A 24247-nucleotide genomic window follows, 5' to 3' on the forward strand; every position below is an offset into this window, starting at 1 on the left:
CAATGAAATTACTAAAGAATCGAGATCAGAAAAATCTACTTGCCATATCCAGTTTTACAAGAGTGCTCGTAAATATCATATATAATGTTTTTAAGAAAAGTTCTTTCGTACACGTTACTAGCACAACTAGTAGCAACTTACAATAAAAAGAAGAATATTTTCCAAGATTTAGTAAGCAAGATAATAGCAGTTTGACAACTAACCCCGTGTCACAACTAGCCCCGGTCTCCCCTACTCCTTTTGCTTCTCAAAGGAGTGTACCTTGCCTTTAGAGTCCTGCGACGACGTCTCCTGAACACGCTGAGCGTCACGTACTCCAGAGGATACACGGACACGAGTTCAAAGCTCTCGATGCCGACGTCGATACCGGGCGGACAGAAGAAGTCGGGATTCGTTCGGAGAATGTCGGCGGCGACGATCAGCCTGGTCGGCGTGAGGGCCAGAGTGACCTGACGGAGTCCGCATCCGTTTCTGGTGGTTTCCGCGAACGGCGACTCGACCAGAATCGTCTCGGACGCGAACTCCCGATACTCCGACAGCAGCAACCTGCGTATTCTGTTGTTGCTCCGCGCGCGAGCATCGCGATCGGTCGATCTCGTCTCGTCACGCATGCCACGCGCGACGAACGCGTCTTCCCGCGAGAGGAGAATCAGAATCAGGAGAATGATACCGTGGTGCTCGAATCATCTATGAGAGTCTCTCTGTACACGACCGAAGGATTTTTCCAAAACTAGAGAACAAGTTTCTAAGATCGCCTGTCTCGTTAAGTTTCTTAACCGCGTCGGAAATTAAAATTCCTCTTCGAGACGAAACGTCAGAGAGAAAAACGCTGTCGCTTGCGCGCGACTTCTCGTCATATTTTGTATAAAAAAATGAGGGGGTGGGGGCGTGTATGCTCTCTTACATTACGTTTGTCGATAAAGAAAATAAAGGATTGAGGATTGGTTTTAAATCGTTGTATTTATTTAAAAATTCAACGTCTCGTCGAATTTGTTTTTTTTTTTGTTATGATGATTCGTACATGGAGACGCAGTAAATTACATTCAAAGACTACGTGGTAAATACTGGTCGTAAAACCTCGTCTCGGTTAATAAGAAAACTCAGCTTCTCTCTCTCTCTTCGATTACAATATATATATAATATATATATATGTATACGATATAATAAATAAGATTATATAAAAACACGTGTCGAAAAGAACCTCACCAATAAGGGAGAGCGCTTTTTTTTTTTTTCATACGGTAGAAGATCGAAAAACGGTTGGAAAAATTGGTTGGTAAAAAACCGTTTCGGATGCAAAAATGTGCAAAAATGTACAAAATGTACGAAGGTACAAAAGGATCGTTCCTATGTGTGTATGTATATTTCTTTCGAATAAAATGTCGCACTTTTTTAACGGCGTTTAATATATAATAAAGCGCGTTAACACTCGTTTCTCTTATCGACCGCTGTTCTCCGGATTCACTTTGATGGTTACTTTGTTGCCGATGGCGGATGCGAGCTTCTCTACGTTGCTCTGGCACTGCCTGCTCGGCTCGGAATTCGTTGTATCGTTGTTGGACGTCGCCGCGTTTTCCGAAATTGTCTTCGCAGGCGACAAATTGTCCTGAAAACATAAAAGAAACAAATATCGCTCGCACATTCGTTGAAAAACGGAGAACGCATAGGTCGAGATCTCTTTTTCTTATTCTCGTTCTATCGAACACGTTCCTCACTCACCCCTTCAGTCTTTCTTCGAAGATTCGATCTCTGTAGCGTCGCGGCGAGCTCGTTCTGCAGCCTGGACACAACCGGTCCGTTCGCCGTCTCGTCGGCGACGCCGTTTTTCTCACGACCCGACTGCTGCGGCAAGAACTCCAACCGGGACGGTTGCTTAGCTTCGCCCTCGTACGCCCCGATTCTCACGGCTATCTTGCCCCCGGACGGGGATCTCGTCGACGATTGAGCGCTGTTGGTCGGCGACGAGGGAGAGGTCCTGACGAGTTCGGCGACCGGACTGGTCGCGGCGTCCTTGCCGCTGGCGACTTTGCCACCGACGTGACGAGGACTTCCGTTCGACGAGCTCGTCACCGGGAAGTACGTTGGCGGTGGCTTCGGCACCGTGCTCGGCGTCTCTTTCAACTTGAACGACTCGATGCTCTGCATCTCCACCGAGTCGTCGCTACCTCGGTGTTTCGAAGTAAGCGGAAGCGGGGGAGGAGCCGGCGGTGCCACCGGAGGACCCGTCGTCGCCGCTGCCGAGGTCTCGTTGATCGTTCTCTTTACTTGTTCCTGAAATTAAAACAAGTTTCACAATAACATGAAGCGCGTTTTAAAACTTAAATTGTAAAAATATGAGAAATTAAATTAAAGTTTTTAATTTAATTTTTTTCGTGCTTGAAAATGCAAGACTGCTACAAAATTAATGTAAAAAACATTGCAAAATAAAAACGTAAAATTTTAATTTTAATAAATTTTAATTTTAAAACATACAAAGAAGTTATTTTTAAAATGAGATTTTTCTCTTTACGTGTTTATTGATTACACAGAGGGGGAGATATTTACGCACTGATTTATCAGCGCGATAAATTCACTACAAACACACGCCTGTCTCGAGTCTCAAATTAAATCGCGGATTAACGCTAAAAACACATTTTATATTATAATTACTAACATTGTACGGAGTGACCGTGACCAGTGCTTGTTTCTTCCTCGTGTCGCTCGTGTTATTCATTTTTTAAATTACTATTCACTTCGCGCACAGGTATACGTATATATAAAAAAAAAAAAAAAAAAAACTCTTCGAATACAATTTACGTCATAATATCTGACTATTTATCTTTTCCTCTTTGCAAGTTTGATTCCTTGCGTGTCCGCACACTCTTTCTTTACTCTTTTTTCATGCACTTTTTACAGCCAACGGACGTCACGCAGTCACACATTATCCTTCTGTTAATGTCTATTTTAAATCTACACCCGCAACTATAGCGCACGAAGAATAATCGATGTGAAAACAGAATCTTTAGTCTTGCACATTCGCAGAGACTGAACATAATACCCGAACGACCTTCCTTGACAGTTTTTCTTACAGTAAGAGAGAGAGAGAGAGAGAAAGAGAGAGAGAAAAAAAAAGAAACAAAAAAAGATGACTCGTGTTATTCGTCGTAATAATTTAAAACATGTCTGAAACTTTTTAAATTCTCGTCGAACAAAATGTCATCGTAACGAAAAGTTTATCCCGTCCTACAACAGGTCTGAAAAATTGTTTTACTCGCAACCGTGATTTCCTTCTTCAAATTACGATTATCGCACCGACGTTGCGGCGTTCTCGGCGGCACGGCGACAGGCGACTGAAGAAAAACACGCGGAACGCGCAGGATTGAGCACCGCGGCGGCGGCGGCGGTTCTTATGTAAGTCCTATTATTTTGCACGTCTCTCCGCGGGAATTCGTAGGAAACCGTCCGAAGCGGAAGAAAAAATTCGCCACGAGACGCTCGATCGCGACGACGACACCGTGTCGTGTTGCGCCGCCGCGAACAACGCGTCGACTAAAGTCGCGATCGTTGCCGATCGTGTCGTTCGCAGCGATGAAAACCGCGAGTGCGTTCCGATAACGAATACGATAAGACGGCAACGCGAGCGGCGGCTCAATCAACGTTGCCTCAAATCGATGCTAATTATTACCTTAATAATCGAAAAATCGACAGATGCGTCAGCGATCGCATTGTCGAAACCGAAAATTCAAAAAAGCGACTTAAGAAAATATTACACTGACAAGATAATTACATATGTTTAATTAAAAAAAAAAAAACAGTGGCGTTAAAGCCAAGTAAAAGCAAATCCGACACGTAAAACGATATCAATTATTCCGCGATACTCATCGCGCGCGCGATCGTTTGTTATCGCGTTTCATCGCGTTTCAATAACACATACACACACACACACACAAGATACAACCGATCCACATTTTCCTCCGCGATCGAACGCGAATACGTACGACGATCTTCGCGCGGTCTGCAAGAGAACTGAAGCAGATAGCTCGGAATTATGTACGTGACTTTTTAAAACGCGAACCCGCTCTCGTTATCTCTCGTTTCAATAATACCGACGTGTGTCTTACGTGGTATGCACACGTATTGTAACGTTGGCGTATCTTCGCGCAATATACACACACGATTGTTGCACACGTTGCAAATCGCGCACGCGTGCACACACATACACACACACACACCGACGATAACGTATTATATTCCGGAGTCTTCGTAATTTTGTTCTCTTATCTGTTTACACCTTGTGTGGATCTTTGCTTGTGTAATTACGAGCGTGCGCTCACACACGAGCCTCACCTCAGCCACGCTCCGAAACCCACACTAAAAAATATCTTCGGAGAAACACGCGTTTGCGAAAAACATAAAATGAAAATTTCACGCTCGCCGTATTTTTTTAAATATATAAAAAACACGAAGTAAAATTTTTTATTCCGTTTGGCTCGAAACAATGATTTCACGCGACGATATAATTTAAACATAAATTACTAACTATGTATGTTAATGTTGTATTTAAAGCTTCATTTTAAAATAATTGGTGATAAATAGAGATTACTCTCAGGCTCAATAAGTTTTTTATAGTATATGAATATAAGGACATGAAGAGCCGTTCGCAGGATGTTGTGCGTGAATGTGCTTAAATATATATATATGTGTATACACATATATATTTCGAAATAATTTTTTTCCTCCATATAGGATGCTAGATTTGCATCACATATATATGAAGGATCCCGTATATCCCCCTAACTAATTTTAAAATATTGCGAAGAAAAAATCCATTTTAAATTTTATTAAAAATTCTATTATCTTTCTTACACGCGCGATTTTTTTTTTGCATATTCATGTAATTGTAGTTTATTTTTCGCGCGCGTCCTTCTCATTTCTGAATAAGACATTATCGTAATTAATTATGCAACACGTGCAAAGCGTTACGTCACTTATACTCGCAGATACCGCTTATCACTGAGAACACAGTATAAGTGAGACTATTGTTATATCGCACGCGAAAGTTTTCGAACGTTTCGAAGCCTATGAGACACAATTTTTGCGAGCGATAAAATTTTGTTGTTTTACAACTCGACAAGATTTTTCAAATAATTTTATCGTCAGATTAATTAACTAAATAAAGGCCTGGGTTTACGCAAAGAGTTAAGATGTGACATTCAACATTTTCTACTTTCAATATTTATGTTTTGTTTTGTTTTTTTTTTTAATAAAAAATTAACTATTATTAATTATAGATGAATTGATCGCTTCGATCTCACTTACTTTTTCGAGAATCTGTTCCGAAGTCTGCGTCTTCTGCTGCGCGGAATTGAACATCTTTTGGTGAGCGCGTTTAAACTCTTCCATCAGCTGCAAGACACAAATGTCAATTTTTAGTCGCCAACACGTTGTAAATCTCATTGACAGTCGTTTTCAACTCGTTAGGACTATGCAATTAATTAGTCGTTTTTTTTTAAATAACTGTCAATATAAATTTATCGCCCGTACACATAAATATTATACAATTGCAAGTAACCGACCTTGTCGTGTGTGACTTTTTGTTCCTGCGATCTTAGAGCTTCAGGATTCTGCGGCTTGCGGTTATCCGTAGGTTTTTCCTTCAGCGCTTCTGCTTTAGCGGCGTTGTTCATTCTCTGCGCGAAGGTAAGAAACAACACGTGACACGTGATTAATAAGATTACCACCCGAACTATATATAGATGCGACTGTAGTCACACGGAAAATACGTTATTTACAATAAAAATAAATAAAAGTAACAGAAAAATATGCATTAAATAAACAATGTGCGCGTTCTGTGAAACGTATTTATTCAAGGCATGCATTTTTATGAAAGTACAAGATAAAATGTAATCTATGGTTTTTTATGACAGATTATTAATTTTTACAGCGCGTAGATATCGCGATTATTTCTCGATAGCGCGCTTCAGTTCATTGATGACATTCATTATTTTCCGTAACAGAAACGAAAAAGATATACGTGTATTGCGTAGATAAAATCTTCGCAGATAGCGGCGCGGAAAATTGAAGAGTAACAAATTCACGCACTCGAAAAACAGAAAGACAAGAAAGAAATTGCGATCGCGCGATACGTGATCGATAACGCGCACGTTCGAATTCTTATCAGAGAACTGTGTGCGATTTCTTCTGAAAAGAAATTTTTTCGGATCGAGATTTTATTCTCATTTTCTTGTACAAATTACAAAAAAAAATAAAAAAATAAAAAAATAAATAAATCTCGAAATAAATTTTATAGAGAAGTAAAAAATGTAAAAAAAAAGAGAACCTGCTGCGCCCGCCTCTGCAACTCTTGCGTAATGGCGGTGCTCAGATCGGTGCTGGCGATCGGTGACGTCCTGGCGATGTCCTTGCGCGGCGTCGCGTACGCGGTCGTCGAAGTCTCGGTGGTCGTTTTGCTGGCGACGCTGCCGGAACCGCCGGTCGCCGATCCGTAAGACACGGTGGACGCCGGTTCGCAAGACGACGACGTCGACAGGGACGACGATGTCGAGGCGGAATCTTTGCCGCAGGACGACTCGAGACTCGACTCGGTCTCCGTCGAACCGGTGCTGCCCATCGACATGGTGCTGCCCATTTGCATGCCCATGGCGTTCATGGGTTTCGTTTCTGTGTCAGCGAGAGATTGATTTACTAATATTCAATTATTAATAATTTATATTAATTAAATTCATATTTTTTCCACATAAAGATTCAAACGTTGCTTGAGACTATAAAAAAAAATCGGGAAAAAGAGAAAGGATGTCAATAAAAGTAGACGGTTTTGTGTCAAAATTACAACAAAGGTCATGGAACATATTTTCACATTTACTTGTGCGTAAACAAAGTGCGCAAATTACCTTCGAATTTTCTAAGTGAATCGGAGAGGAGATATTTAGAAAACTCTTGTCGCGAGCGAGAGAGATGCGATCGCGAGCAAGTCCGCATCGCGTCCGGTTATTATTCTAACGACGACGATGTTGCGAGAGAGAGAGAGAGAGAGATAGAGAGAAAGAGATAGAGAGAAGTCGTCAAACCTGCTGGCCATTTGTAAGGAAGCGGCGGCGGAGGCGCAGGTGGACAAACTGATTGATGCACCTCCACAGTTGTTATCGTTTTCCTCTCGGCCTCGCTCTGCCTCTGCATAAGCTGCAGCTCCGCCAATCGATTATCGACCGGCTGACCGTTCTCCTGTGGACGCAGAATTTATTCACGTATTTTGTTTTTGTATTTTAATTCAGACGGGGTAATTTTAGCCGTCACGCTTTAACAAGTCTAGCAGCAGCGAGTTTTGAGATGAGAAACGACTCGATAACGTAAACAAGATCGCGAATCTTACTTTGGGGCCGTGGTACATGGGCAAGTCGTCCGCGGGTCCGTCGTAAATCACGTCCAGCTGCCTCGACGCGTTATCGCGTCGATAAGCCAGTCGGCGATTCGCCTCGTCTCGCGGATTCGCGTCGAAATCGTGAACCTCGTAGTCGATTCTGGGCGCCACCGGGTCGTAAAGCGGCTCGTTGTCGATGTCGTCTTCATAATTGCCGCGCAAGTTGTAGTGATACTGCTCGCCCGGCGCGGGCCGATGATTCTGGTTCGAGCTCTGATTAACACGAATCACGGTCGTGTTATTTGGTTTTCGCGACCAATCCGCCTAGAAAACAGTTCAATTAAGCGATCGATGACCACTCGGAGTCGCGCTCTGTCTCCGATTTTAATAAACGTCGTCGTTTATTTCGAACGTAAATGTATTTTTTTATCAATAATAAAAATCACTGAAATTATTTCAGAAAATGTTACGGAAAATCCACCACTCATATATTGTGCGAATAAAATATTATATAATAAAATTTCCAAATTGCAATTAAAAACACAGAATTTAATTAAATGAACCGATATACGAATTTATTTTAAAGTAAAATTTAATTTGTACTAATATAATTTTCGGAAGCAAAATGTGTGCAACACGAAAATACAAAAAATAATTGTGTAAAATGCGGCGAAAATATTTTTCAATATTGATTTTATATATAATCGCAGAAGTTGTATCCGTTGCGTATTTAATAATTAATTATTTACCTGGTCCACGTGCGACCACTCCGAGGACGAGCTGCAGCTGCTGGTTGACAAAGCGAGGGGACAGCATATTCTGCGAACGAACGTATCGGATCCGGAAATGAATCGGAGATTTGTTTATGAACAAATTACACGTGTTCGCGAGAGACGATATTACGCAAGCGAGGCGATTTCTCGGGAACGGAATTCGCGCATTCCTGCACGGAGGAGCGCGTAGGGAACGAGGAACAGGATGAATGTTTACGTAGCGGCAAGGAATTCTCTCTATACGATCGTTATCGCCGAGTGTCCTATTAATGGACCAACTTTCTCCCGCGCGGTGTAAATTCATTGATGGCACTCGATAACAGTCGCGGTCGACGAGAGAGAGAGAGAAAGAGAGAGAGAAGGATACCTACACTTGTAAGTATACATACGGACAACGAGTGTGTTGCGCGGATATTATCAGTTGTTTCGTGCGCGACGTACAAAACCGATTCTGAGCGACGATAACCGGCACCGATCGCTAATTGCGATCGGTATAACGTTTCGAAAAATTTGCACATACAATCGATACAACCGTTAACGATCTAATTAACGATCTCACGTCTCGGTTCCACGTTTCGAGATAATTGCGCTCGCAAGTTACGCGACATTTTCGAAATCACATACGTATCGAATCGCATCAACCGACCTGCCGTTTCTGTTGTTGCAGGCGTCGTCGCGCGGATATCGCTGATGCGTCCTGCAATCGTGGTGCTGATGCTGTGGCGACGATGACGACGAGTTGTTCTGATGCTGGGGCGGCGGGCTCGCCGTCACCACGCTCGAGGTCTCGGAGTCGTAGCCGCTGGAGCCGCGCGTCCACAGCGGCTCGGGACAGTCGTAAAGGTGATTGGGGGGCGTGGGCCGTTGCACGACCAGGTCGAGAATCGCCGAGCTGCGCATCACCTCGATCGCCCGCTCGAACGGCAGATCGGTGAGCCGCTGGCCGTTGCACCAGATTATAACGTCGCCGGCCTTTAAACCCGCCGCTCGCGCGGGCCCGCCTTCCCTCGTGCCCTGAACGGTATTTTTTGTTTTTTTTTTTTTGTTTTACAAAATTATTTTTAAAAATAATCAAAATGGACCTTCCAGCCTTTAGGGCTACAGTTAGAGGTAAGATAATAAAAGATATTTTTTGCAGATAGGAAAGTGGAACGCGTTTCGATCTTTACTTTTCTATCTGCAAAATATCTTTTATTATCTTACCTCTAACTGTAGCCCTAAAAGGCTGGAAGGTCCATTTTGCTTATTTTTGAATTTATATTACGACCGTTTTTTTCTGATAAAATTATTTTTAAACTTGAAATAAAATAAAGCGATCTATAAGAACTTCGCAATGCGAGTAAAATCTCGAGCGCGAATCTTCATTCGCTTACTCGCGCGATCAAACGCTTTGTATTCAATTAAAGCGCTTCAATTTAAGACTATTAACCTGAACGGTAAGACCGGGTACGATTCCTCTGCAAACGCCGCAGCCGAGACGGCCCTTCTCGCCAACGAGGATGCGAATTCTGACTTCTGTGCTCGGCACGCCGCCTAAACCAGTTTCGTTGTATTGTAGCTGCTGCTGTTGCTGCTGCACCATGTGCCAGGTAACCGGATCGTTCGGGTTGCTTTGCGAATCATAAAAGGATTTTTTGTGATAGCGAGAGAGAGAAGAACGTGCGCCGAGAGAGATCGAGAAGCGAACGGAAAATTGCGCGCAGTTTGTTTGTTTGTTTATTTTTTTTTTGTTTTTTTTTTGTTGCGCGAGATTTTAATTAAGTTTCGATATACTTACTCCTTCACGGGTATCATCCCCACACCTGCAAACACAAATCGAGGGTCATAAATTCGTTGTTATCGGCAAACGAGATAGAGATTATTGCATGTAGGCGCGCGCCGCGAGTACGTGTTACCGTGTTATTAATTGTTTTTTTTTTTTTTTCCCCGCGATAGAACGGAGCGTTTCTACATTTTTTTTTACGCGCAGAACGAATGTACGTAGGTAGGTGTGTACACATGCGCACGGATTGCGCAACGCATATTTTACGAAACAGAAATGAGAGAGATCGCGAGGCGAGATAGTTACTTCGAATTTTGAGCACCAGCACTTGCTGATTCTTCGCCAGCAGCGCGACCTCCTGATGCACGGCGTCCTCGACGGGATAACCGTTCACCCTCAAAATTTGATCGCCCACCTAAAGACGACGAGAGCGAAAAAATATTATATATAGTCTCCGAAATTGTCGAATCTCGTCTTCCAAAATCTCAAAAATCTTTTTCTCCAATTAATTATTAATTATTGTTTTATTATTTTAAGTTAATTAAAAATAAACTAATTGAGTACTTTGATGTAAAAATATTTCGTATGTGAGAATTTAATTGAAAACAAAGAGATATGACGAATTTTAACGAAATTTCTAAAACCCATGCACTTAAGTTTTTAAACGTATTTTTTTACATACCCTCAGTCCATTTCTGTGAGCCTCGCCGCCCGGTTGAACGTCGCTGACGTAGAAACCGGCGGCGTATTCGCGTCCGCCGCGTAATGAGAATCCGAAACCGGCGTTGCCGCGACGTCTCAGACGCACGTTTCTGGTAACGCCGATGACGGCCATCCTGCCGCCTCCTGCCGGGTTCCCAGGACCTCCGCCGGTCGATGATCCCGTGCCGGCACTTGACGCGCTGGAGGAGCCACCCGACCTGTCGTAAAAAGTTCCCCGTTTAAATAACGTCAATTCCGCGCTGCGAACCGCGGGGCAAACAAAAAAAAAGCGGACGAAGAACAGTTTCAGTTATTTGCACGAAAAGAAAAACAAAAAAACCTTTAAAAAAAAAAACCAAAATTATTTCATTAAAACTCAATAAAATGTTCTTAACAAGTCGGATCGCCAAATTTGCCAAATTAGTGTGTTCGAATGCGCGAAATAAATTTTTTTATTTGTATTCCTTTATCGCGCAACGCGTACTTTCAACAAGTACGCGCGCGCGTTCTTGATTCACTTGTGAATATTTTGTTTAAAAATATGTTGCGTTGGAATATTCTCGCTTCTCTCTCGCGGCGGTTCTTCTTTCGCGATTATATCCGCGCGAGCTGTAATATCGTCGCGGTCTTATTTCAACCTTCGCGAATAATTGTCTCGCGAGAGGAGAATCCTCATTTTCCCTTCCCCGTCCCCCGTCCTCCCTCCCTTCCTCCTTTGACGGGCGAACGAGCAAGGAGAGAAAGACGACTCCGGGGAGGTATCTTTGTGTTCCGGGCCGACCTTTTTCCATCTCGCTGTGAAATTAATGACCACACCTGGCGCACACCGCCGCCGCCGTCGCCGCGGAGGAAGGAAGAGAATCTAGAAGCGGAGAGGAAGCGAAGTGCGAGAAATTTCGCGCGGAAAGAAGAGAAAGGAGTCGGACTCGGAAGATGAAGCGCTGAAACGCGGAGAACATCTTGCTAATGACCGCCGGGAGTATCTGCGAGTCTTTCCGTTGGGATCACGCGAAAAGTCTCCTCCGCGAACAACGCTGCAGGACACGAGCCCGTCGCGACACGCGGCGAGAATGATGACAGTCATTAGTGAAAAAGAAAGAGAGAGAGAGAGAATGACGTGGTGCTCTAGAATGACTCGGCCTCTAGCCGAGACCTCGTCAAGTGTCCCTTCTCTAGTGAGTGTGTCTTCTCGAAGGAGAGAGCGTCTCTATTTCTCTCGAAAAAACGCTATATTCCAGCTACTCGAGAAAAAAAACTAGAGAGACTGATGTACTCCCCTACGGTATTTGGCGGGACACCAAGTTTTTTTTTTTTTTTTTTGTCGGACGGGACGAGCGTGAGAAATTTTCTCTCTTTCTTTTTCTCGAGGAAATCAGTATCGTCGCGTTCGGCAAATCTCGTGGGATAATAACGACTTTATTCCGCGAGAGACGGTCACATTCTCGTATAACGCGCGCGTATATATATTGCGCAATAATAAGAGCGTGAGAGATAACTCTTGTGCTAAAACTATATTAACGCTCCCCTAATCGTCTTTCTCTTTTTTTTTTTTTATTTTTTTTTACACAACGCCTTCGTGCGCGAGAAAGCAGAAGCAGCGGCGGCAGCTGTCAAATTGGCCCGTTTCGTGCCGGAAGATTCTATTATTATGCAATCGCGAGATTCTCCTCCCCCGTTCGTGAGAGGACAATGGGCGGTCGATGCACGTGTTAATCGCGTGCGACAACGTGCGCGTCCATACGGAAAGACGTACCGTTACCGATATCACCGTTTGACGATCGAGAGAACCTCCCCGAAAGTGTTACGGCAAACGTAACAACGTATTTGTACGTCATTCCTCGCGCGCACACACACACACACACACACACACGTACACACACGTTCCTCTGGCATCTGCGCTCACACCGGGTGACCCCGCCCGGGTGTCACGATCGCGATCCTGCTCGTACTTCGCGGCGCTCGGTATCAATTTGATATTCCGCTCACGAATTATGTTAATTCCCGCAACGTGTCCGACGCGCGAACGGAATCAACGGAAAAGATTTTGACAGAAGAGATCGAGGAGGATTTGCGCAATAATTGTTCTTCTGGTTGACGTGACAAAATCATTTTTTCACACGTACGATATTTCATATTTTAACAAAATAACAAAATCATTGCGACAAAATTATTTTTTGAAATTTGTTTTTAATATTTTTGCGCGCGCGCGTAATATTCCGCGTAGCTTTCGAAACGCTGCGCGGTTAAAATTATTATTTACGTAGTTGCGTCGTAATTCTTTACACGTAGTTGTTCACATTCTCTTCTTATTGTATACTCGCGAAAGTAAATTATACAAGACTATATTTCTTTGCTACTTTCCACGTCCGAATTCTGACCGTACACATGTAAGCGCGATAATAACAGGATCCGAGAAATCATTGATTATGAATTCCATTCGCATCTTATGCTAATTGTATCGAGTCCGGGTCGAGAGAGCCGGGTTGCGAGTTCGTGTTCGAGTACGAAAATAATATAATAATCTTATCGCACTTGTATCGAATATTAAATATATATATATAAAAAAAAAAAAACAATTGAACGCTATTTTGTATTAAATATTTTATCAACTATTGTATAATGTCGATAACACAAAGCGATTTTTAAACTACTTAACTGTAATTATCGGCGCTCATTTCCTTCATCGCGAAGGACGTTCGCGCAATATTTATCGCTATTATAATTCGCTTGCGCATTATATATGCGATAGCGTGCGAGGGACGTCCAGATCGCCGACAATGCGCGGAGAAAGTTGACGCAAGACTGCAAGGAAACACGGAAAGGCACCGCCCTGAGAGTATCGAGAGTCCTTTCTCGCGAATGCTTCTCCGCGTACGTTGCGCGAGAATGGAAGAAATATCTCTTTTAAATTAAATTAACCATTTCAATAAAAAAAATTAACTGTGTGTGAAATTGTGAAAAAAAAAAAGTTAATTTAATTGAAAGGATTTCAACGAGGTTTGATACTTTGTATCGTCGTTCTCTCACGACGACGGGAAAAGCCTTTTAAGAGCCGAGTTAATACTCGGCGAGGAGAGCTCGCCTCTGCTTGGAAAGTCTCGCCTCATTGTGTGTCCACTTTACGGATTAACTCGAGAAACGCCTTCGAGAGAGAAATACCGGCTCTCTCGAAGCGGCGTCTAACTTTAGAACTGGTAGCGGCAAGAACCAGAAGGTGACAAATTGTTACCGGGGCGCGTTTAAGGTTTAAACCGCCGCCGGCGGGCGATTCGCTTCTCTACCGCGCGCCCAACCCACATCTCACAGCTACATACGTGCGCAATCTTCGTACGAGCTAGCGTGTATTATTATTGGACGAGCACGCACACGCGGAGAATCGGTAGCGAGATCGATCTTTAATTGCGCGGCTCGTTGATGTCAAATCAAATAAAATTAATAAGACGCGCACCGATAACATTGTGTGCGCGCGAAACTCCGCACTGTTATTTGATTAATTTTCAATTCATTTTTGACGCTCGATTTTTGCGTCGTGAAATTATCAAGGCAGGATACACAGGTGGTTCTCGGAAAGTCTTGTGTGTCTGAAAATCATTCGGTGCGATTCTTCACCGGAAGACAGGTTTTTTACAATGGACAACACTACGAACAGATGTTCTGCGTTTTCGAACCCGTTTTTTACTCCAGACACCACATTGTATTGGATGGTACAAAAAGAACCGGATAAAATATACATAAACTTTCATATTTCCGACATCGATTTCTGTTCTGTTTTATACGTTTCTGTTCCCCAAATAACTCTCTTCTCTCGTTCCCTTCGGTTATTCCGATTGTTCGGTGTTTCCGATTGTTCGTTGTGTGGAATCCACGCTTCGATGCCTCGCAACCGGAACGACTATAGACCCGCGGACGGAACCGAGACACATGTTGCGGCAGTACGGGGAACGTTAAATTGCACGTTCTCGAATATATAGGGTCGCTGTTTCTTTCCCCCCCGTGAGTGTGTCACCACCAGACGTCGTTCCAGTTTCGCGATCGATCGATTTGCGAAATTATCCATTACACGTCATGAGTATTCCACTTCACGTATATGTACATTTACGCACCTTTCGTCCCCGCGACGATAGGCTACACACGTGGCCGAATGACCGCGCGCGAATTTATTCGCTTTGTTCGCCTCGATATAACGCCCGTTTCCCCTCCGAGAGTAAAATTCATTTTTCGTCACGGCCGAATTGCCGATTTAAACTATGCGATCGAACAACTCTCTCGCGGGGAGAGGAAGAAAACCGAAGAAATCGGGCGTTTTCTTCACGCGCGACCGACCACGTTCCCCGGAGAATCCGCATTTCTGATCGAGATCGATTTATTTGCGCCGGTCGTTGATCCGCGCGAGAAGGTTTCGATCATCGACCCCCGCCTCAAGGTTTCCGTCGTCCGTGCAGTTTTATGTAAAAAAAAAAAAAAAAAAAAAAAAAAAAAAACCCAAAACGAAGAAAGAAAACAACAAACAGGATCTAATCGAGATAGAAAAACAAAATAGCCAACAACCCCCTCGGTCCGGTGATTAATGATCGTTTATATGCAAGAGATAAAGTCACCGTGAATATTCGAATTGGACGATTTCTCGATTTGTTTTTTTTCGTTTTCTTTAATCCGATCGATAGCGAACCTATACCAGTTTCGAACGCCGCGCGGCGTCAGAAAAATCGGCGAACACAGCTCGGCTTGTTTCTTGCGTTGAGATTAGAGAAAGCAAGAAAAGTGACACTGACCACGGCCGATCTTGACGTCCGTTGCCGATGATAAATCGTGCGGAATATATATCGATCGCGTCTCGTAGGGAAAGTCGATTGCGACGCAGTTGTGGCAACACGCCGCGAAAAAGGCGAAACGGAACGGGTCGTTTCCGGGATTCCTTCGGTGCGTTTAACGATTTACGATTCTCGTTACAGAGAGAATTTTCTTTTCTCTCTCCGGGAGAGGACCAGGAGAAGAAAAGAAAAAAAAACCAACACGTAGAGCGCGCGCTCATTGCCGTGTTTGCGGTGAACGGTAACGGTGATCATCTCCTGGCAGTAAAGTTTCGAGACGTGTCTTTCGTTCTTTCCCTCTCTCTCTCTCTTTCTCTCTGTCTTGCACTCTCTTGTCTCGGTATCCGGCCGGTCGCCGGTTTAATGCGGCACAATGCCGATAGGATGGTAAAATAATCTGCGGCTAACGGTAACGCGAGATCGGCACGCGAAAAATAATAAATTGCGCGCCTGTTTCTGCAAATTCAAATGCATCTTCTTCCTCTTCTTCTTCTTCTTCGAGAGAGAATGAACTTTGTTTGTTCAAAACACACTTCCTCGAATCGCGCTGCGGTAAAATTAATTCCGCGTGTCGATTGCGTCGCGCGCAGAACAACACACGACGAGCAATACTTGGACGGACACGCGCGAAAGAAAAGACGGTCCCTCGATAAGAAGGAAGTGTCCAACGTAAGAGCGACACTGGTGTGAAAGATGCGAATTTAATGAGAGTAAAATAGACGCGCGCGTCACTCGTTTGAATCTCCCGGAGGGAGAAGATTGGAAAAAAATGTGCGAAAGATTTATTACGAAGTATTTCTCTCTCTCTCTCTCTCTCTCTCTCTCTCTCTCTCTCTCTCTCTCTCTCTCTCGCTAATCAGATGGAATCGCGATATGATTTTTACCGAGCTACTTATGGGATAATTACATAATGTTACACCTTATTAAGACCGAGAGAACCGAGACTCGGTTCCGCGAAGAGACATGTAGGTTACACAACGGATATTTGATTCTGTTTGTTCCGTCACGTCAAAAAAAAAGTCGTACATGATTCTCACCATGTTTGCATTTTCAGCAATTTAACCTTCAGAGGTAAGAGACTCCGACTTAATTCATGTTCTAATTAAAAAGTCGTTCCGTATGCTAAATACACACATGTGCTTTTTTAGTTTTTTTTTCTTAAACTAACAAAAAATATAACATTTGTATTAATTTGTGTTTTTTTGTGTATTTTCATATTCTGTCCCGTTTTTTTTGACATTAGATATTTGTGGTATTATGTTGAAGGATCATTTCGTTAACAGACAAATATGAAATATATATTTATTATTAATTATAAATTTAATTCCGAGTATAAACTTCACAAATATCCGTCGAAGTGAGTCAGTCACCGCGCAACAATTGCGAAGGATTAAAAAAACTTGTCTCTTTTTCACGCGCCTGTCTCTTTTCCACGGCAGTTTTCATAAAAAGCGCAACGAACGAAAGATCCGAGAGAAGTGCAGCGAGAAAATTCAACGAAGTGAGCACAAAAGTGGGTCTCTCTCTCTCTCTCTCTCTCCCTCTAGCAACACGACACATAACGATCCTCGCGTACGACGACGGCCGGACGATGTTTATTAACTCTTGTGTTACCTCACGCCAGCTAATTAACTTGCAACCGACCGAGAGAAATAAATACGTTCCCTTGAAGTGATCCTTCGCTGCAACCTGCGTCGCGTAATTCTGGGAGACTGAGTTTGTTACGACCCTCCCGAAGTGGGTCGATTACGTTATTCACCGAGTTGTTATTAATAATATATATATATATATATGTATACATATGTGTAAGAGGAAACACGATCGCGATATCACACACAAACAAACGGCGGCGCGTGTCATTGACTTTGCATCTTTTTCGACTTGCGAAACGAACTCTCAAGGAGGATTCACTTTCACACGATGGAAATCGATAGATCATATATCTCGCGGATCGATATATGTATATAATATATATACATATATATATACGTATGCCGCGAACCCTATCGCGGATAATTAAAATCTTCTTCGTTATCTCGATCGTTACATCTAAACGACGCGGTTACACGGGCGTTCCCATAGTTCCACCGTGATTTTTATCGGTCTCGCGAGAATAACCGTCATAAATCGCCGCGGCTCGCTCGTAATCACAGCCCTTTCGAACTAACAAGAAAAAAAATCTTCTCACGAGGCCTTGAAAACAGGATGAACTTCGATAGACGATAAGCTTCGGCGGATACTCGTCGATATTTTTGACGCGCGATTATGAAGTTTATTTATTAACAAACGGGAGGAAATTTCTCATTGATAGAAAAAAAAACAAACAACACGTGAATTGAACAAACAAACAGATTAAAAATTATTATTCTCATTCGCCTTCCGTGTCGAAGCCGCGTTACAAAGTTTCGACGCGACTAGTAGCGCGGAATCGCAAGTGTGAAAGGGCGCGCGATTCGAGAAACGAAATGGAACACCGCCAGGCACGCAAGTTCATTGGCGCGCGACGCTAGTTTGTATTCTCGCGATCGTAGACACTTGGGTGCGTAAGAAGCGCGCGCGCGCATTTCGACGAAGAAGAGATCGATGTGTGTCAGCGGGTCAGCGACATTCATCAGCGGCGGTGATATCTCTTCGGCATTTAGCTGCCGGGCGCGCAAAACAACTCTTCGTTCCGACGGTCGATCATTAATTATCCCATAACACTATATTGACTTTACGAGACGGAAAGGAATACCTAGATTCTCATCCCGCAGAAGTTTTTCAACTTCCTCTTGCTCGCGCGCGAACCTCGATTAACATATTTTTCATATTAGTTCGTCCAATAACGTGCAAATATTGTCGTTAACCCTCGGAAGAACGTGGCAAAGGTTGATGACCATGACGTATCTTCGAACTGTGGCTGGGTCTCTCGTTTTTATACGCAAAGCGATATTTTAATTATGGGTGTGACTTAAAAAACATCTATCGAGCGCAACCCAGTTGTCAACGCCAACAAAGGATTAAAAACTACACACGTACATTTGTTAGTGAAATGTCGCAAGCGATATCACATAAATGTTTTTCTCCCGCGCGCAAATATGTTTAGAAACAAACGCGGGCGGACAACGTGTCGCAATCACTTTTCCGAGGACGGTTTATTCGGAAGATTGCGACCCGGTATCGAACACGCGAAATTAATAAACAAAATAATATCGCCCGCGATGTAAATCGGACCGCCGCCGCCTCCGTTTCGTTCAACATATGGCGCGCGCACTCGAGGGACACATGTCGCGTAAATTAACGTGCAATTTTGCGGTTAATTGTGCGGTCCTCGGAGGAAAAAAAACACATGTGTTGCATACGAACCGCAGACGTTCGATCATTCGGCCGGCGGCGGCGGCGGCGGTCGTAATTCGTAGTCACCACATAAGTCCGACACACTTTTTCCCAGAAAACACACGCACACGCACACACACACGCTCGAGAAGAAACTTCCTTCGTTTAAAAATAACTGGATAATCGGAATACACTCAGGCGCGCGGTAATTAAATCGTGGGACCGATCCCATCGGGAGGCGGAATTTCCGAGTTTTTCGTAAGCGCTCACGTCCGAGACACAAGTCGTGATTTCTGGAGATTGCCACTCCAGGAAAGTAAAACAAACCATGTCGGGAAGGGTGTGCATTCGCAAAACGGAACACACACCACGTACGCGAAATACAATGGCGTTATTACGCGCGTATAATGATTTATCTGCATTTTTTTTTTTGTGTTTGTTGTTACGCGCGCGATTGCTCTCGTTTCTCTCGTTTCTCGGCTAATTGCGATCCTTTTGCGGAGCCGAACCGACACGGTCGGTCGAGGCTTCGACACGATTCGCGTAAGGTATCATAATAAGCGTTGTGCTGCGAGAAGACCGAGGCACGTTGCGAGCTAAACTCTCCGCTAAATTGCGAACCGGGAAACGGATCATAAAGCACGCGCGACGCACGTTCGTTTCCACACGTTCTCGTTGCTAAATTATGCGACCGTTCGAGTTTCGACTTACATAATTGTTTATTTCACAGTTTTGTATTTCCTCTCGACGGATTCAGTCGAGATCTTCAAATAAATTTTGTGTTGTTGGTGTATTTTTACGTTTTTCTTCAATTTTTTTTTTTTTTTTTTATACCAAAAGATTTTCCTTAATTTGTTTTTCGCCTGGATATTAAATACACGTTCAAGCAAAAGTCGCGCGACTGTTATATCTGTATCGAAAAATTTTTGTTGTCGTCTAGAACACACGCGGTTTTTTTGTTTAGCGAGTGAAAGTCGAAAATTTCGACACGCGCGAAGGGGAGGAGAGAAATTCGCGCTCGATTAAACACACGCCAAATTGCGGCGACACCGTCGCCGAGAGCGACGCGCGCGTTCTTGCGCGAGAATTAAGTATATCTAACGCTAACACACGTTGCACATTCAACTTGTTGTGGGTTACACTGATTATTTCTCCCGGCGCGGGGACGTAATAAAACCGCGTATTTATTGAGGAAAAGACAATATGGAAAATATTGTTCAGCGCGTCGACAAAGATGTCCAATTACGTTCATTCGTAACTCGCCGATTAGTTTTACACAACGCAGATGGAAGAGAAGGCGGGTGGAGAGAATCTTGTGTACGCGGAATTTACTTAAAAAGATAACAAACCAGAAAACTGGTTCGTAAAGCTGTTTTTATATTGCGCAAGGCGTCCAATTAAAATCCGTAATATACCCTTAACGCGAAGGAGAGGTCCAGACGCTTGAGAAAAATTTTTTCAAGGAAAGAGAACTGTGAATGCGCCCGGTCACAATTAACGGAAAGCCGAGCTCACCTTTTTCCGCGTAATAGCCGACGTACGGATTTTCACCCCGCGTATAAGGAATGGAAAGTTTTCGCAGGCGTCAATTCGTTAATTCCCCTCGGGGGAGGCGGCGATGTAATAAAACGTGCACACATACACACACGAGAGAGAGAGACAGAGAGAGAGAGAGAGAGAAAGAACCTCTGAATGATACGTAAGTTCTCGTGAACTCTTGACGTTACGTAACGCGACACCTTTACGTGTAATGTGCCAATACCTGTTTTACTATACAACCGAGCGTACGTTTTGCACAATCGCCCCGGCAGAATCCGATTCAATCGAACTCTCGATTTACCTTCAAGATCACACGGAGCGGCTCGCGGAAACATTTCCGAGATCCTCGTCTTCCCATTTGTATAAAAAAAAATTTTTTTTTTTTGTCGCAACAAGTAAATATAAACCTTGTCCAAAATAAATGAGACAAAGTAATTGATGCGATTAGTTGAGAGAGACACGCAAAATTTAATTTGAACGACTCGAATTGAAATAAAAAAAAATGCATTAATCGACAAGTCAATATATAAATTCTCGCGCCACAAAAAACTTGAGAGAATGAAATTGTAACGACGAGCGATCGCTCGTCGTTATTTGCCAAACAAAAAATGAGTAGAAAAACTAAATTGGGAGAAACGATAGCGACGAGTCGCCGTAACAGCGACTCCGATTATTATCGGATCCGATCTCTCCGCGCCGCACGGGTTATTGCCGATTTCTCCTCTTGAATGAGCTCGTATTTCTCGCGTTTCTCATCGAAAACCTTATGAATCGTCGTGAAAGATAGAAATCGATCTTTTCACATTGAGTTTATAGTTTTCGGAAGCGCGCGGCTGCGTGTGACACGCGCGCGCGCGCGCGCGCACCTGCTTTCACACACGTCGAACGAGAAAACGCGCGGCTGTTTGCACACGTCGCCTCCTCATCGCGTCGCAGGTATCATAAACCGCGCGGCTGTAAAACCCGCGAAGAGAGATGCGAGTTGACCTTTCGCGCGGCGCTGATTACTTCGAAAACGTTGCACCTCTCGCAAGTAAATTCAACGGATCGTGCGAATCCCCAGATGGATTCGCGACCCCGTTTCTTACCTTGACGCGGGGTTTATTAGACTTTTCGCACGACTCGAATCGCGGGAGCACGTAAGGTGTATACGCTCCCCGAGGACTTTAATATTCTACTCGCGTGATGATTACGATACGTGAACGCGCGCCAGAGCGTGCCGAGATAAATGAAGACATGACACGTCTTTCCAATATACATGTATATGAAATAAGGTGGGTCTTTCCAATTTTTCTCAATAAAAATTTTGAGAAGAGTGTCGTAGAAAAAATTCTCCATTTTCTCCGCGTCCGTGAGCAAAGATAAAATTGAATTTGTTAGACTTTGATTTACTTTTAATTAACTATTTCTATAATTATTTTTTATTTAATATTATATTAATTTATTCCAAAAAATTTAATTTCAAATTACTGTTATTATCAATTATTTTTATTATCAAATTAAATTTAATTTCAAATTATTTGTAGTTAAACCAGTATCTTACCAATGATTGATTGATTGATTGATGATACTACGATATGTGAGTACGTAAAACAAAAGAAAAAGAAAGAAACATTTATGTGACTCTAAACGAAATTAGAAAGAAATAGAAAAACAAAAGTGTAACAAAAACAAAGTACATACTCTTTTCCTTCCGGGTTTCACCAGCACACGAGATTCTAACCGAATCCGGAGAGGATTTCCGCGAGACGGAAATCAATCCCCGTCTTAGCACTGCGACCGGAAAGGGAGGGATAAAGGGTTAAGGGTTAACCGAGTTATTTCCGCTGGCAGGTGGCCTACCGCGATCGTAAACTCATAGTATATATACACGTAATTGGCTCTCCGCTGTGCGAATTCCATTCGGCTTGGCGGTCATCCCGCGGCCGGCTAATAAGTCGATTTCCACGATCGAGACTCTGTCGGGGTGTTATCGAGTCCGCGTCGTGTGTGTTTGCCATCGTCTCGCGCGTATAAAGATAAAGACGGTTCTAATGCCGCTGCGCTGCCGCGATTTTTCAATGACCTTTCCCATGATGTACGCGCGCTCGCGCGCGAGCACTGTGGTATTTGTTCAACGCGCGGATAAATAATCGCAGATACACGCCTATATATTGCCCGACGGTGTGTGTGTGTGTGTGTGTCCGCCCGCCCGCCCGCGTGCGCACTTACCTCCGCTACAGGATCTTCCACAAATCACGATCTTAATCTTAATTGCGAGATTCTTTAGCTCGAGAGCTCGATTAACAAATTGAACCAAATAAACCGAATTGAAAGGAGAAAACATTGGAGAGAGAAAACAAGATTTAAATATAGCCGACGCGAACGATGATTCCTCTCTCACTCTCTCTTTCTCTCCGCGTGTGATTTCAGCAGAAACAAGAAGACTTAATTTCGGCAATTAACAGACCCTTGTATTCCACCCTTTGTTCGCGGGGAAAAATCATCTCTGAAAATTTTTTAAGCGCGCAATTTTTCTCTCTTGAGACGCTCTGTACGCGAAAGGAGAAAGAAAGAGAGTGGCGAGGGGGAGGAAAGAGGGGCGAGGCAATGTTTCTGCGAGGTTAGATGTAATCGGCATCGCAATCCCTAATTATGCAACGTTCTTCTTCTCTCGCCGAGGCAGGCGCGCAGCCTCTCGCTCCGCGTGTTTTCTCACGCACCTTCGAGTTTCCGAATGGCGCGTACGTCTCGGCATTTCCACAGCCGAGCAATTTCAAGATTTATCGTTTGTTGCGCGCGCGCGAGCGCGAAAACAAGTAAACGATTTGACCTGGAAGTAATAATTTTGTTCTCGTTTATAGGCGAGCGAGAAAACGGATTCGGGCGATTACGCGCGCGGAAACGAGACGACAATTGTTGCAATTGGATTATCGCCACGCGCCGCGCGGAGAAAACAGGAGAGGGCTTGATCGGATTAAGAGAGAATAAAAATTCTTCTGGCCGCGAATAAAGCCGTCAGTTCCGCCAGTTAACCCCTCGAAAGTCTTCGCGGCTGTTGATCCCGACGCGATACGCAAGCGAGAAATATTTCACAATAAATCAACACAATTGTAATGTAATACGACTTATTTTATACATGCGTGAAAGTTATTTTTATATTCTTCTTTTTGGCGCAATCCGTGCGATCCGAAAAACGCAAAGTATGTCTCGACGATATCTCTTGTATTCCCCGTGTGTCACTTTCGCAGCTTTTAATATCTCCGCCTAATTGTTCCCGAAGAATTTTCTACATCGCGTGCAATTGACGAAGATTATATTCTCTCGAAGAACACCGTCGATGATTCGGTCGATTTAATTTCGCGCTCGGCGTAACGTTTCTCCCGCGCGTTTCCCGCCGCGCTCGGTTACAAAGCGCGGACAATAAGTCCGTTGCGCAAGTCGAGCGGCGGAAAAAAAAATTTCGCGACACGATAAAGAAACGAGAGACGAACCGTAGCGAGAATCCCAGAATTGTGCCGGCGAACACACACACGTACACGCGGTGTGGAAACAAATTTTTGCGTCGGACGCAACCTCTGGCCGGTGTGTTTTCGCGCGACGGACGACGAGACGCAGTTTCACCGCGCAAAAAGATCGAGAGACGCGCGGACTCGATGCAAAACATTTTAACGCGCTCCATAAAAAAGAAAATTGTGTTGGCAATTTTCTTGAAACAACCGTCGGTCTCGTTCTCGAAAGGGCTCTGTTTGAAATTCTTCAATTGAATTCAATGAGAGCGAGAGGATTTTTTTTGTCGGACGAATCGCGCTTTCTCGAGTCGTAAATCATTTCAGAAAATATATATCTCCAATTGTACGCGATTATATACAGGGTGTTTCAGAACTATGGGATCAAACTTCTAGGGGTTATTCAGTGCAACAGTAGAAAACATTTGAGTATAGGGACCCATGTCCGGAAAAGTGTCACTACCGCACTACGGCCCTAAGACGCGTTAAAATTTAGAAAG

The 24247-nt window shown here is 43.7% G+C and overlaps 2 protein-coding genes across 3 annotated transcripts in view; both read right to left on the bottom strand.

Moving 5' to 3' along the window:
- LOC109859165 overlaps positions 1–793 on the bottom strand; it is a 3429-nt gene extending 2636 nt beyond the window's left edge. The window contains exon 1 of the mRNA XM_020437153.1: positions 262–793. Within this exon, the coding sequence (XP_020292742.1) occupies positions 262–611 (350 nt within the window). The 5' untranslated portion in view covers positions 612–793. The remainder of the gene's footprint in view (positions 1–261) is intronic.
- Positions 794–965: 172 nt separating this feature from the next.
- LOC109859153 overlaps positions 966–24247 on the bottom strand; it is a 36050-nt gene continuing 12768 nt past the window's right edge. Inside the window, exons 2-14 of one of the 2 annotated variants that reach the window (XM_020437117.1) lie at positions 10575–10812; positions 10199–10307; positions 9908–9932; positions 9560–9740; positions 8777–9144; positions 8107–8176; positions 7370–7630; positions 7068–7221; positions 6320–6660; positions 5556–5669; positions 5299–5385; positions 1720–2271; positions 966–1606 (exon numbers count right to left, since the gene is read on the bottom strand). In XM_020437117.1, coding sequence (XP_020292706.1) covers positions 1439–1606; positions 1720–2271; positions 5299–5385; positions 5556–5669; positions 6320–6660; positions 7068–7221; positions 7370–7630; positions 8107–8176; positions 8777–9144; positions 9560–9740; positions 9908–9932; positions 10199–10307; positions 10575–10812 — 2668 coding nt within the window. In that variant the 3' untranslated portion in view covers positions 966–1438. Of the gene's footprint in view, positions 1607–1719; positions 2272–5298; positions 5386–5555; positions 5670–6319; positions 6661–7067; positions 7222–7369; positions 7682–8106; positions 8177–8776; positions 9145–9559; positions 9741–9907; positions 9933–10198; positions 10308–10574; positions 10813–24247 lie in introns of both variants that reach the window. The other variant, XM_020437116.1, reaches the window with a different exon arrangement.

Source organism: Pseudomyrmex gracilis, unplaced genomic scaffold (assembly GCF_002006095.1).
Source record: "Pseudomyrmex gracilis isolate BER0280 unplaced genomic scaffold, ASM200609v1 scaffold_243, whole genome shotgun sequence".
In the NCBI taxonomy this organism is placed as follows: Eukaryota; Metazoa; Arthropoda; class Insecta; order Hymenoptera; family Formicidae; genus Pseudomyrmex; species Pseudomyrmex gracilis.